The sequence below is a fragment of the Zootoca vivipara genome, chromosome 14 (assembly GCF_965207765.1).
Source record: "Zootoca vivipara chromosome 14, rZooViv2.hap1.1, whole genome shotgun sequence".
Classification (NCBI taxonomy): Eukaryota; Metazoa; Chordata; class Lepidosauria; order Squamata; family Lacertidae; genus Zootoca; species Zootoca vivipara.
Genome location: NC_142597.1, coordinates 37,801,061 through 37,815,876, shown reverse-complemented (window position 1 = coordinate 37,815,876; position 14,816 = coordinate 37,801,061). Strand labels below are relative to the sequence as shown.

At 47.7% G+C, this 14,816-nt stretch overlaps 1 protein-coding gene across 7 annotated transcripts in view; it reads left to right on the top strand.

Moving 5' to 3' along the window:
* The window catches only part of SGSM2 (small G protein signaling modulator 2), a 94,406-nt gene that overhangs the window by 32,058 nt on the left and 47,532 nt on the right, over positions 1-14,816 (top strand). For all 7 annotated transcript variants that reach the window (XM_035139277.3, XM_088658061.1, XM_035139275.3 and 4 more), the window contains exon 3: positions 13,462-13,624. In XM_035139277.3, the coding sequence (XP_034995168.1) occupies positions 13,462-13,624 (163 nt within the window). The remainder of the gene's footprint in view (positions 1-13,461; positions 13,625-14,816) is intronic.

The following is a 14,816-nucleotide window of genomic DNA, read 5'->3' as shown; positions in this document are numbered from 1 at the left end:
TTCCCCCCCCCCTGCCATTTTGTTGCCATGGTAGCGGCTGTTGGTGATCCTGAAGTTTTAAAATACCTCTCGCCACCTGAGGACGTGGTTGTCTCCCTCTCTTGTGTTCTTCTGCCAAGGAGCAGATTATTGGTTAATTGTTCTTTGTGTATCAACAAACCGTTATTTTCCCTGAGCTGACTAATAGGATCGTGGCGCTAATGGTAATGAGACAATTAGTGCAATCATCTCTCTGACCCGCCTCCTCCACTCTGGTATTAAACGAGCTTCCCGTTTTTTTGTGGCGGGGTGGGAGTGAATTTTTTATTCTTATTTTAATGGAGCTTGTGTTCCAAGAAGACCCAATAGGTGAAAAGGGGCCGGTGTAATTCTCAAAGTTCGGCAACTTGCTTTATTCAGTTTCTGGGGTGAAAAGCAGTTCTGCGCAGGCCATTTGAACGGCGTGTTCCTAAGTAGTGATGGAAATATCTGTCAACTTTGGTTCTCTCAATTTGTCATTGTTCACATTTCGCAGGAATCTGTGATTAATAAATAAATAAACCCTGAAAGTTCACCAGGATTTTACGGTAGTGCAAATGTCTCCTAGCAGAGGCATTTTCATATCCAGTTTTGACTAATGTACACATTTTTGCAAGCCACTTTCCCTAATAGTATGTATTTTTGCATGTTGTTTTCACAAATATCTTCATTTCCATGCACTCTTTCCCCAAATAAAATGCCTTTTCGGGAACATAGGTTGCTTGGAGACCTGCGCCACAAAATTCAGAAAAGAGTGAAATTTGAAGGATAGCTGTTTCATTGTGCATATTGTTCCAGAGGGCCCTTTTTATTTACCTTTACAGCTTCCGGTGCCTCCTCTTCCCAGTCTGCTCCCTCTTCTCCTTCTGACCACTTATCATCATCCCACCACCAATCCCTTGGCTCTGAGCCTTCTTCCCCTGGGGGTTGTCTTGGGGGTTGCCCAGCTAATGCATCCCACCACTTCTCTGCATCCAGCCAGTCAGTGACAGGCCCTTCCTCGTTTTAACTCAGTTTTAACTCAGTTGCTGAATCTGGAGGGGTTTGTGTCTTTAAGAGCAACCAGCTGTCGTCCCTTGCTACACGACTGGGAGGTTGTGTGTGTGTGTGTGTTTGCATGGTTTGTTTTCACCTCTGGTAACCCGTCCCCGCCAAGGAACAGTTTTAGGATCAAGAGATGCACAGGGTACTTGTATACAGGTGTATCGTGGTAAAAAATATACAAGGAGCTATGAAGAAGGCTAGCAAGGTAAATGTAGCATTAAAGATTCAGCTGTGCTTCCTTTACGGAGCTTATCCATCAAGGTTTATATATACCGGTAGTTGTTTAGTCGTGTCCGACTCTTCATGACCCCATGGACCATAGCACGCCAGGCACTCCTGTCTTCCACTGCCTCCCGCAGTTTGGTCAAACTCATGTTGGTAGCTTCGAGAACACTGTCCAACCATCTTGTCCTCTGTCATCCCCTTCTCCTTGTGCCCTCAATCTTTCCAAGCATCAGGGTCTTTTCCAGGGAGTCTTCTCTTCTCATGAGGTGGCCAAAGTATAGGAGCCTCAGCTTCGGGATCTGTCCTTCCAGTGAGCACTCAGGGCCGATTTCCTTCAGAATGGATAGGTTTGATCTTCTTGCAGTCCATGGGACTCTCAAGAGTCTCCTCCAGCACCATAATTCAAAAGCATCAATTCTTCGGCGATCAGCCTTCTTTATGGTCCAGCTCTCACTTCCATACATCACTACTGGGAAAACCATAGCTTTAACTATACGGACCTTTGTCAGTAAGGTGATGTCTCTGCTTTTTAAGATGCTGTCTAGGTTTGCCATTGCTTTTCTCCCAAGAAGCAGGCGTCTTTTAATTTCGTGACTGCTGTCACCATCTGCAGTGATCATGGAACCCAAGAAAGTAAAATCTCTCACTGCCTCCATTTATTCCCCTTCTATTTGCCAGGAGGTGATGGGACCAGTGGCCATGATCTTGGTTTTTTTTTTTATGTTGAGCTTCAGACCCTATTTTGCACTCTCCTCTTTTACCCTCATTAAAAGCTTCTTTAATTCCTCCTCACTTTCTGCCATCAAGGTTGTGTCATCTGCATATCTGAGGTTGTTGATATTTCTTCCGGCAATCTTAATTCCGGCTTGGGATTCATCCAGTCCAGCCTTTCGCATGATGAATTCTGCATATAAGTTAAATAAGCAGGGAGACAATATACAGCCTTGTCATACTCCTTTCCCAATATCCCCAAACCTAATATTTCCCCAATATCCCAATATCCCCAATATTTTCCCAATATCCCAAATATTTCCCAATATCCCCAAACCTAATATTTTCCTGTGGTGTAGCCCCAGGCTATTGTTTTCATGTTTAGCTCATCGTAGAAGTATGCGAAGGCAAGATATTCTCGTTAGGAGACCCTGCCAAATGCATTCGCAATTTTGCCTGTAGCAAAATTGCAGAGAAAGAGAGAGATAAGTATTTATGAAAGGGGCAGTGACATGCCTGATGTGGCCTGCTTCTGCATGCTGATACTTTGAGCTGATAAGCGAAAGGCTGATCGTCTGGCGATACTGCAGGAGGGGTGTGCCATTGTTTCGCTCCATTGCATGCTCCTCAGAAACAAACGACAACAGCGAATTCCAGGTCTCCAAGCTTTTCTATCAGGTGGTAACACTGGATTGGCACACTAGTATCACCTAACCCAGGCATAGGCAAACTCCGGTCCTCCAGCTGTTTGGGACTACAATTCCCATCACCCCTAGCTAACAGGACCAGTGTTCAGGGGTGATGGGAATTGTAGTCCCAAACATCTGGAGGGCCGGAATTTGCCTATGCCTGACCTAACCAACTGCCTGTGTCAGGAGGATTCTGGGATGTTGTGCTGCCTAAATGGTCTGTACCTCCTTTCTCTAGCCAGCAGGGGCCCAGGTAACCACTACATGTACTTTATTTATTTATGTTACAGTAATAAAGCATTGTTCTTCATGCAAGGTTTTATCTGGTGTTTTCCAGGGCTGCCAAAGCACTTCAGCATGCATTATCTTGGTAATTTGTTTACAGCAGCTCTGCAAAAGTGGCTCGGTACTTATTGTACCCATTTTACAGGTTGGAGGGAGGGGAGGGGAGGCGGCAGCCTAGAGGGAAAGCAGCCTGCTTAAAGCTGCCTAAAGAATTTGTGACAAGCTGGGGGCTTCCTTGGGTGTGCATTTCAAGTCTCTTTGCAAAGCAATGAGGGGCGGATTTGCGGGAGCGAATCAGGTGTCTCAGCGAAGCCTATAAGGAGGTTGTGAAGTTAGCAGCCCTCTCACTTACCCAAGGAATATGCTGGCAAACATGGGGTGTTGAAATGAAAATACAGCCGCAAGTTATTTTGATTTCATTTATTGCATTTACATCCCACCTGTTTCTCTAAGAAACTATAAGGAATCATGGATTTGTAGAGGGTCATTTAGTCTAACAACCCCTGCCCCCCCCGGCACTGCAGGAATCGGAACTAAAGCATCCATGACAGACGGCCATGACTTAAGGTGGCTTACATGGTTCTCCCCCATTTAATTCCCCACTATTACCCTGTGAGGTAGGTTATGCTGAGAGGCAGTGACTAGCCTAAGCATCATGGCTTAGTGGGGATTTGAACCTTGGTCTCTCAGGTCCTAGTATGGCACTCTAATCACTGTACGACACTGGGGCTGTTGTTAAATTAAATGCTGTATTACATTAAATATAATAATTATCAGATATTTCTTGTTTTGTAGACAAAGGCCACTGCAATGTAGTTCTCTAACAAGCCAGACTGGGCAATCCTCATAATTAATTTTTAGGAGGAATCTAAAAACATTCCTGTTTTGGTGGCTGAAAATTCTGTTCCTGGCAAACCTAAAAATATTACCTGTAGGGGGGGAATAACCCCCCCCACACACACGGCTGTGCCCCTGCTCATTCTGCTTACCAACCCCCCTGTGATCTTGTTATTGACCCCTAAAGCTTCCCCTTCCCACCCCATGCAGAACTACTAGTTCAGTTTTAGTGAAGCCCCTTGGGTTTATCTCGATGCAAATCCTGGATTGTGATGAGGCACCACAATGGGGGCAGTGCGACGACAGCCTTACATTTCTATGTATATAGGGAGATATATATATATATGATGCAGTTACGTAAGAGTTAACTGTGAAGATTAAGGTTGTCATGTCTGCTGATCTGATGTCTGCTGAGGCTGCTTTTGTGAATCTTCTGCTGAAGGCAGAGAGAAACTGTGCTGGGAAGATAATTAGATTTTCTTCTTCTTCTTTCTGTCTTACAAATGCAATTAGGAGCCTCTGGCTGCCTGATTTCTGAAGCTGGAGACCTCTGTGTTTGCATTACTCTCCCCCACACTATCCTCAGGGTTCTGAGGTCCAGCTATGGTCAGAGAAGTCAAACAATGGCCTTTAAAACATTGCAGAAAAAGAGCAACAAATCGGGCGGGGAGGAGAGAATCACAAAGCAATCCTGAAAATAACGAGCAGTACCACACTCTCTAGTTTTCTCTCTGGGAGCAAACATTGGCAGGAGTGGCTCAGAACATAACAGAATTGTCCATACACCCGAGTCACCACTCTTGCAGGGAAAAAAACCATTTCTGCTGGTTTCCCCTTTTTAAGTGAATGTACCAAGAGGGACACGGGTGGCACTGTGGGTTAAACCACAGAGCCTAGGGCTTGCTGATCAGAAGGTCAGCGGTTCGAATCCCCGTGACAGGGTGAGCTCCCGTTGCTTGGTCCCTGCTCCTGCCAACCTAGCATTTCGAAAGCACGTCAAAGTGCAAGTAGATAAATAGGTACCGCTCCAGCGGGAAGGTAAACGGTGTTTCCGTGCGTTGCTCTGGTTCGCCAGAAGTTGCTTTGTCATGCTGGCCACATAACCTGGAAGCTGTACGGCGGCTCCCTCGGCCAGTAAAGCGAGATGAGCACCGCAACCCCAGAGTCGGTCAGAACTGGACCTAATGGTCAGGGGTCCCTTTGCCTTTTTTACTAAGAGGGTTTGGAAATGGCAGCTTCTTGAATGTGGTAGAAAACTTAGCAGGGGTGGGCATCCCTTTCTTAAGATAAGCATTTTGCAAATCTGGGAGATAGCCAGACAAGCCAGAAGTTCCGTTCTCTTACCTTTGTATTTGTGATGAGGAGGAAAATTGCTCCCAATAAGCTCCTCTGCTGAACAAAATAATGGGGTGGGGTGGGGCTCTACATCTTCCTATCTCTGTGTAAATAATTTTATTTATTTAATGTTCCTGTATGCCTTTTTCTTTTTGGTCATAAGAGACCCCAATGCAGTTTTACATGAAAATAAATAAATCACATCATTGCAAATCAGAGAACGCAATGAAGAGCGCAGTGGAATATAAGCAGCAGTGCTATAAAGCAAATCAACAGGACAGTACTATAAAGCTATAAATCGGCACCATAAAAAGAAACAGACTCGAGGCTCCAAAATTGGTCCAACCAGAAACCACCAAAAGTGAGAGGAAAATAGAGAACATGGTTTCTGTTGAACAGAGAACTTCTGACAAACGTGTGGCTGCTCTGCCCTCCTGAAGGAAGGAACGTTTCAAAACTGGGGGCAGCGCAATGTTGTTTTATTTTTATTTATTCCAGGAATTTGTAAACCACTTAATCACAGTCTTCCTCTGAGGGGTGTATAGGATCAGTGTTTTGGATTTGGATGTATCCCAAATACCAGGCAGATGTCCTTTGCTTGATAGGGATATATGGCTGGTCAGAGACAAAGTAGAATCTAGGGATTCCAGGGTGGAATCTAGACACATATTTAAAAAATGCTGTGAAAATGCTTTTTTTAAAACACGTTTTAAAAATTAAGTTGAATTTGCCGTAAGCTCACCATTGAGTATCACTTAAAACACGCTAAAAACTTCATTAGGTCTGCATAGTTCTGTCTTAAAGTATTCCTTTTTATGAACAGACGCCAATTTTATTCTTTGACCCATATATTTTTGTATTGTCTCTATGCCAAAAAAGGTGATTGATTGATAGTTTTTCTTGTCCCCAATAAACGTTTCCAGCACAAAAGACCCCAGATCTATTTGCCTGTAATATGGCAGACTTTATCCACTCGGAGGGAATAGCATGCCTGCAAATTTCATCTACTTCTGCCAAAGGGGGGGGGGGAGCTGTAACCATTTAATTTATTATTATTATTATTTCCCAATAACAAATGTGGGTGCTTTGGGGGTGATGGACTCGGATCTGTATAGGAGAGCCTGTGAAGCTCCTCAGTTGAAGGCGGGGTGTTTGCCAAAGTGCTGAATCAGGGTCTGGATAAAATATTCCGGACAGTGTGCGTCCCTAATATGTGGCACCTCCCAGTTGGAACATGCTGAGCTATTATCTCAGGATGGAAGTTGCCAAAAGGAGCATATTTCAAAGGCAGGGGGGAAGCTCTGTTCAGAGAGTCAAGATCTAGGAACTCCTGGATTCAGGGCTCTGGGAAGGCGGCGCTGACATGCTTTTCAGAAATATTCTTGCAAGGAAACAGCAGCGTGCCGTAGGCCAGCTCTGGGCTGTCGTAGTTGAAATGATTTCCTGAAGCAATAAGGGAGAGGCAAGCACGACTGCGGCAGGAAAAGTCCAATTAACTCTTCTTTCCTGCATAATTGTCACCTGGAGTTAAATTATAAAGGAAGAACCCTCCTGACGGAGCCTAGGTTTTTATTACTTTGCTTCACTTTTCTGTTTTGATGCATGTGGTGCTCTCTCAGCCAACGGGCAGCTTCTCAGCTGACGTACGATTTCATTAGTTCCCTCTCCTGTCTCCGCGGGTGTTGTGCTGACTAGTCTAGGCTGATTCCACGGCCGCTCGCTTTCCTTAATGTTCAGCATTAGTTAGGCTGGGATAGCAGGATGGTCCTGTTGAGACCAGGGATGTAATACTCCCCGACACCCTTCCCTTTCTTGCCCCTTAATCAAGTCAGCCGACTGAGGATCCAGGATTGCCCTCCAGTGTTAAACTGCCGAATTCACATTTACCAGCTTTTCCTTAAGAACAGAGCCCTGTTCTTATATTTACCATTCTTACAGTGGCCAACCAGATGCTTCAGTGGGAAGCCCACAAGCAGAGCACGAAGACAAGTGATATTCAGAAGCATTAGTGCCACCAACAATGGATGGAGATCATACGGTAGCCATGGGCTGGCAGCCACCAAAAGCCTTATGACCCGTCCTCAACTGTTTTTTGACCTCCAGAGTTCTCCAAGTGTCACAGACTGGTTGGACGTAGAGAAACGGTGGGAGGCAGGAGGTGGGGGACGTCCTGTGGGATGAAGGCGCAGAGCCCAGGGGATTGGTGGTGGGATGATGATCAGCAGTCAGAGGGAGAAGCCTGGGAGGAGGAGGAGGAGGCGACAGAAGCAGGAGAGGCAACAGGGTTTAGTGAGCAGGAAGAGGCTGGAGCAGAGAGCAGTCCAGACTCAGAGGCAGGAGAAGAGGGAGGCCCAAAGAGATTAGTCCAGCTGGTGAACAGGCATGGGTGTCTCCCTCTCCCGCTGTGAGAAGCACCTCACTCTCCTGGTCTCCCAGAACCAGGAGAGAGATGAAGAGGGCAGAGGAGAAGTTAGCTTCATGCTGGCGGCGCAGTCTCAGATTGCTTGGGGGAAACCCTGGAGAGGAGGGGACTTGGGCAGCTGTGGGGAGGTGGGGGACCTTCAGTCTCAGCAACTATTTCAAGGGGGCAAGACCTGCCGGAGATGAGTTGCAGTGCTCCTGTGTAGATCCTGTTTTTACTTATTGAGAGTGAATTCAAACCTGCTCAGCACTCTCCCGTCTCCGGGGCTCCAGGTAGGGCGTCTCTCCCAACCCTACTTGGAGATGCCAGGGATCGGATCCTGCTTTGCGTTGGTGATAGTGTGCGCCTCCAGACTGTCGGGTGCTTTCTGGGAGGGATCCAAGCCCATACTGGAGCTTAAGGTTGGTTATTTCAAAGGAGATTAAAGGACTCCAGTGCAACAGATGTACCTTGAAAACACCCGCCCATCAAAATAGATGTTTTGCAGTTTGGAAAGTGACAGTGAAAGGCACAGAGAAGTGTGGGGTGAACAAACGACCAACGGGAAGATGTGCAAGCACCCTGAAGCAAATCGGGATGGATGCTGAGCAAGCAGTTCCTCTGAAGGGTCCCGGGGAACTCCCTCCATTGATCCAGACCTTCCGACAGTTCTGATCTACTGAGCTGACAAGCTGCCTGTCCCGCATTCTCCCCACCTTTAATTTTGTTGGAGCTGATAGTCTTCTGTGCACCCAGCTCATGATGGAAGCCAAAGACAGCAATCGTGCCTTCCTAGGCTGTGTGTGGGAAGCCCGGAAGGTGAAAAAGCCATATGTCCTGTCTCTCCCACCCACACAGGCAGTGGCTGCAATCTGGAGCCTGCCTCCCAGACACAGATGCCATCTCCAGGCAGGGCGTGTGTCTCCGTGTCCCCGAAATGGAATTAGCATGCATGCAGATTGGCTGTTCCCTGGCAGCAAATGAAGGTGTTTTAAGGATGCTCAGACAGGGGCGGGCTCGGTTGAGAGCTTACGGTGACATAGAATGGGTCAGCAGTATGGACAAGGGAGAGGTTTGATTCAGTGCACCTGGAAAAGTGAACCCACTGAAAACACAGTTCCTGAAGCAATTGCCATCACTTCCGACGTTTCATTTTCCCATCATGGGAGCACGACGTATTGTCCGGGCTTGCAAAGCACCGTACAGACCCCTGACAACCAGCTGATCAGGTGACTGCAAACCTCCTTTGGCCCAGCTGAGTATTTGCCTGCCCCTCACCCGATGTCATAAACGAGAGGGAGAGAGGAAGAGAAGAAAAAGGGGGAGGGAATTGGCTCCAGCAATGTGGGCCAGATCTCGCAAACAATTCCAAGTACAGAACACAAATGTTCCAAGTGTTTGAGTGTTTGTTTTGTTTTGGCGGCCGCTAAAGGCACCTTTTTCATGGGCTGCAAGAGTGGATAAGAGTTGCAGCAATATTTACCAGTATGTTCCTTCCAGTATTGCAACACTAGCCTTTTGGCCACCAATGTAGAGTCCACTTAACTTTGCCCCTCCATTAAGGCCCAGAGCATTGGGATGTTACTGTGTATATAGCATGGCGTCATGGACTGGCTAGATGCAGATGAGTGGTGGGTGACACGAGCTGGGGGACCCCAAAGGGAAGAAGGCTCAGAGCCAGGAATTGGTGGTGGGATGACGATCAGTGGTCAGAGGAAGAAGAGGGAGCAGACTGCGAGGAGGAAGTATCAGCACTAGGAGAGGTGACAGGGTTTAGAGCAGGCATCCCTGCTCTCGCTTGGACTACCGCGCTCTATGTGGGGCTACCTTTGAAGGTGACCCGGAAACTACAATTAATGCAGAATGCGGCAGCTAGACTGATGACTGGGAGCAGCCGCCGAGACCACATAACACCAGTCTGGAAAGACCTGCATTGGCTCCCAGTACGTTTCCGAGCACAGTTCAAAGTGTTGGTGCTGACCTGTAAAGCCCTAAACGGCCTCAGTCCTGTATACCTGAAGGAGCGTCTCCACCTCCATCGCTCTGCCCGGACACTGAGGTCCAGTGCCGAGGGCCTTCTGGCGGTTCCCTTGCTGTGAGAAGTTACAGGGAACCAGGCAGAGGGCCTTCTCAGTAGTGGCACCCGCCCTGTGGAACGCCCTCCCACCCGATGTCAAAAAGAAAAACAATTACGATAAGCCTTTGGTGCTTATCGATGGAGCTGTGTAAGTCGCAGAAAGATCCCCCCCAAAAAAGACGCAGAGTTTCCTCTCGCTCATTCCCCTTACATGTTTGAATGAAGTGTGTGATTTTTCTCCAGCTATGCCAGCCTGGGTGTGAATGCAAAGGCTTGGTATTTTTCCCACTGCTGTTGTTACGAATGTTCCGAGTTTGGGTCAGAGATGTTCTGCCTTTTTTTTCTTTTACAAAAGCAAAATGAAGTCTATCTTCCCAAATGGATAATGCTTTTCTCCCCCACCCACCCTCCCTCTTTTTTTTATATTATTTTAAGGCTGCAAAATGCGAGTTTCTTTTCCCCCAGAGGTTGCCCGCAGTAATTGACACAGGCAAAGGCAAGCACTTGTGGTCAGATCAATCTGGAAAAGAGGCAATCCACTTTATGTTATCATTTTCTTGGGGAGGGCTGTGCGGGTTGGAGGAGCCTGTGCTCCCTGCCTCTTTCTTCCCTTTCTCCTTTTCCGAATTTAATCACCGATCACCTGGGGTTGATCATGGATGAAACATTCCGTGGGTGTTAAGCGCCAAGATTGCGATGCGGCTCAGTCCACTTGGTAACTACAGAAATTCAATACGTGGGCATCTTCTGAAGCGGCAGGAGAACACATTGTGAAGGGCGGGGAGGGGGGGAGAGAGTTAAATTCAGCCTCCAGTAATTTTGCAAGCACGTTTCGGACTTCTTTTTCGGCACATCAGAGTGGTTAAACACTTCTTGCTTCCGGGTGATCAAAAAAGCAGTGCTGGGGTGCTGACCTTCCTCGCTTCAGGAATCTCAACCTTTATCGTCTGGTCTGCAGCGGGAGCCCTTTCTGTTTGTTGCTCCAGCAGGAAGGGATTTGGGGCAGATCCACGAGGAAATGGGAGGGGGTAGGCTTTGGAATGGGCACACTGCAAATTTGCAGGTGAAACTCGGAAAGTTAGAATATCGTCGAAAAGTGCATTTCTTTCAGTAATGCAACTTATTATTTTTTATTTTCCTTTTAACTTTTACAAATGCATTCTTTTGGAAATTCCACAGTAATAAAACAAATAGTTACAATAATTCAAAAATAAACATTGCTATTGTTGTTGTTTAGTCGTTTAGTCGTGTCCGACTCTTCGTGACCCCATGGACCATAGCACGCCAGGCACTCCTGTCGTGCACTGCCTCCCGCAGTTTGCTCAGTCTCATGTTGGTAGCTTCGAGAACACTGTCCAACCATCTCATCCTCTGCCGTCCCCTTCTCCTTGTGCCCTCCATCTTTCCCAACATCAGGGTCTTTTCCAGGGAGTCCTTTCATGAGGTGGCCAAAGTATTGGAGCCTCAGCTTCAGGATCTGTCCTTCCAGTGAGCACTCAGGGCTGATTTCCTTCAGAATGGATAGGTTTGATCTTCTTGCAGTCCATGGGACTCTCAAGAGTCTCCTCCAGCACCATAATTCAAAAGCATCAATTCTTCGGCGATCAGCCTTCTTTATGGTCCAGCTCTCACTTCCATACATCACTACTGGGGAAACCATAGCTTTAACTATACGGACCTTTGTCGGCAAGGTGATGTCTCTGCTTTTTAAGATGCTGTCTAGGTTTGTCATTGCTTTTCTCCCAAGAAGCAGGCGTCTTTTAATTTCTATTACATTTCATTAATTACATTCCATTTATAATTGACCCGCCTAACGTCAAATAATTACAATTACAATTACAACAAAGAAAGGCTTGACATACCTTGCTTTGCATGTCATGCATCTATGTCATATACTGGTTTCACCTTTTAAGTTGCATTACTGAAATAAATGTACTTTTCGACGATATTCATCTGTACGTGGGCCACAAACAGACTCGTTTGAATCCCTAATCTCTTGTTGCCATGGGTGCCTTCTGCCCCGTTGGGATCTGGCCTGGCCTGGCAGCTTCAGATGCGGGTGGGGGAGGAAATAGAAGGGGCAGGGCTTGGTCTTGTCACCTAGACCCAGGCGCTGCCTTCATAGGTGGGGTCCGTTCATGCACCTGCCCAGGTGGGCCATACATGTGGGGACACAGCAGGTTGGTTGGGTAAGAGGGTCTTGCTCATGCTGCCTCACCTTTAAAAGCTTGGCAGGAGGGGCGTGTCCACTAATGGGACATCTTCTGTTTGGTTGTGAACCTCTTTGCTTGATCGTGTGCCTTGGAATCTCGACTTCCAGACCTTGCTGAGCCTGGACTGCTCTTAGCCAGAATGAAGATTGCTTCCTGGCTTGCAAACAACAGCAGTGTTTGAAATGAACCAGGTGCATTTTGCGACCAAGTGAAGATGCCTGGGTGCCAGGGCCCAGCCTGACATCTCCACCATCTGGAGATGTGTGCTTGGAGAATCCTTGGATCTGGGCTGTTTTCACACACTAATACCCTTTCCCTTAGAATTCTATCCGTTCTTATTTGTCTGCACAATGGGAATGAATTTCTGGATCCAAAATGCTTTTTCTGTGCAACCTGAGCAGTAGCAATCATCATTAAGAAAAAGGGTTCGGAATAGGCCAATATATATGTGACTGTCCCTGGATCAAGTGACTTTTCTTCTTTAAATTGTTCTTAACCTTGCTCTAGGTTGCCACTTGAACTAGCCGGGTGGTTTACCGAGAATCAATCACAGTCAGTTCATTATTTGAAAAAATAAGACTTTAGAGCAGGGGTCCCCAAACTTACCTTGCCGAGGGCCGGTGCCACCAGCACCGATTACCCTGCGGGCAGGAGCGCGCGCCCATGCGCATGCACCCATGCGATTTCCGGCGCACTTCCGGGTTGTCGGAACACCAGAAATAGCTTTTGCACATGCGCATTGGCCTCCTCCGGCCTGGAAGTGCGCCGGAAATAACGCTTGCGCATGCACACAAGCTATTTCCGACGCTCCGGCGACCTGGAAGTGGGCGGCCGCGCCGCGCCGGTGAGAGCGGGTGGCAGCAGCGGGTGGCAGGGGTTGCCAGGGGCCGCATAAATAAGCCTTGCGGGCAGCATCTGGCCCGTGGGCCTTACTTTGGGGAACCCTGCTTTAGAGCCATCTTGCCCCAAAATGGCAACTAAACATTCTGTTTTGGCAACTTTAACCTTGGTCTAAGGAGCTATTTGGCACCTAGCTTATACAGTGGTGCTTCGACTTACGAAGGCGATCCGTTCCGCGGTGCTCTTCGTAAGTCGAAGTCTTCAGTTGTCGAAGCATCCGTTTTGCGCATGCGCGAAGCGCGATTTTGCAGAACGCGCATTCGGCGAAAAGACTTCCGGGTTTGCCGACTTTGTAAGTCAAAACCTTCGGGAGTCGAGTCATTCGGATGTCGAGGTACCACTGTACATCTGAATTTCTAACACTGAACAGCAGCCACTGTCATTGTGTTTTGTGACAGGAGCCTGATGCTAGTCAGAGGTAGTTCTTCATTTGTACGCCCAGGTCATCCCATCATGGCTTAGGATGGGATGCAGTTAGACTGCTGGCTCCTCCCCCTGAAGCGCCACCTTGTAGCTTTGTAGTCTTCGCTATCCAGGCTCTTATTTTATGCCTGGCTGTGGTTGACGGACCATCAAGTCCATCCACCCTGAGCTTCCAGGGACACCCACCCCTGAACTTTTGCTCCTATTGTTAAACAGGAGCCTGTGTTTGCCCCCGAGGCCACAGAACTCTGCAGCGGAGTGGTGTTTGCTCCTTGACACGCTTGCCTTCTTATTTCCTCCCAGGGGTGGTGGAAGCTTGCCTCCTGCACATGCTCAAGAGACGGGCAGCCGGCTTCCTGCGGACCGACAAGATCGCCGCCCTCTTCACCAAGGTCGGCAAGACGTACGACGTTGCCAGCGATGTGTGCAGGAAAGCCCAGGAGCTGCTGCAGCAGGTAGAAGGCAGGTGAGGGCTAAGGTCCGCCTCCGAAGGGAGTCCGCAGCTCAGTGATGAAACCTTGTTTTGCAGAATTGGCACGCCCACCCCACCAGCCCAGTCCCGGAGTTAGATCTGCAGCGTTTTCAGTTGCAAGACTGGAGCGTGTTCGTTTCTGCACACTGCAAAGGGTTGGCATTGGGGGGCGATATCTTTGGGCACCGGCCAAGGACCCCAGCACTCTCATGCCCCCACCCCCCGGCCTTGATGCCGGCTTGCAGGGACACATTTTAACAGACTGGTTCCAGGCATGCATTGCGAGGCTAAGAGAGACCTTGCTTGCACTCTTAAGAGGTCAACTCAGACAGGTTTTTCGGGTCCTTTATTTCTTGCCCCGTTTAAATATTTGCTTCAGCTGTGAGCTGCCACATTTTGAACAAGTTTATATTTAAACAGCCCATGTGGTGATGCAAAAGGGTTCTGTGATGGCTATGCAGCAGATATTAAATCAGTGCTGAAAGGGGAGGGGGAGCGTTTTTTTAAAAAACAAACAAACAAACATTTTATAACGTATATAAAATGGAGAGGACAACTGTAACAGCAGACAGAAATCAAAAGGCGAAAAAAGAAAACTATGAAATGGGCACACAAAATGAGTACCGTCGCTCGGGTTTTAACATGGGTTAAAATAACAAAATCCAAGTAAGGACTAACGGTATTATCAGATTATCACGTATAGTTCCTGAATTGCCAGGTTGGTTACAAGGGTTGGGCATAAAAAAAATGCCAAAGCGTTTTAAAAAGTGTTCTAGTCCCTCTAAAACAGGCATCCCCAAACTGCGGCCCTCCAGATGTTTTGGCCTACAACTCACATGATCCCTAGCTAACAGGACCAGTGGTCGGGGAAGATGGGAATTGTAGTCCAAAACATCTGGAGGGCCGAAGTTTGGGGGTGCCTGCTCTAAAATATCAAACTATGCATAATTTCCTCCATTATAGCTATATTCCGTACCATTAGTTTTCCAGTACCATTGATTTTGGACAACAATAGTTTATTTAGCAATATTTATTGTTTCTGTCAAAATGAAGCCATCCTTTGTTTTTGTGAATGCTCTGGGAGGCTACTACTGTACTCAAATTGGCAAGGTGTTATGGGGGGGGCGGCGGCGGCAGCCGGTCTCTTTCGCACCCCTTCTCCTCTGAGTCTTGTTCCGGTTTAACC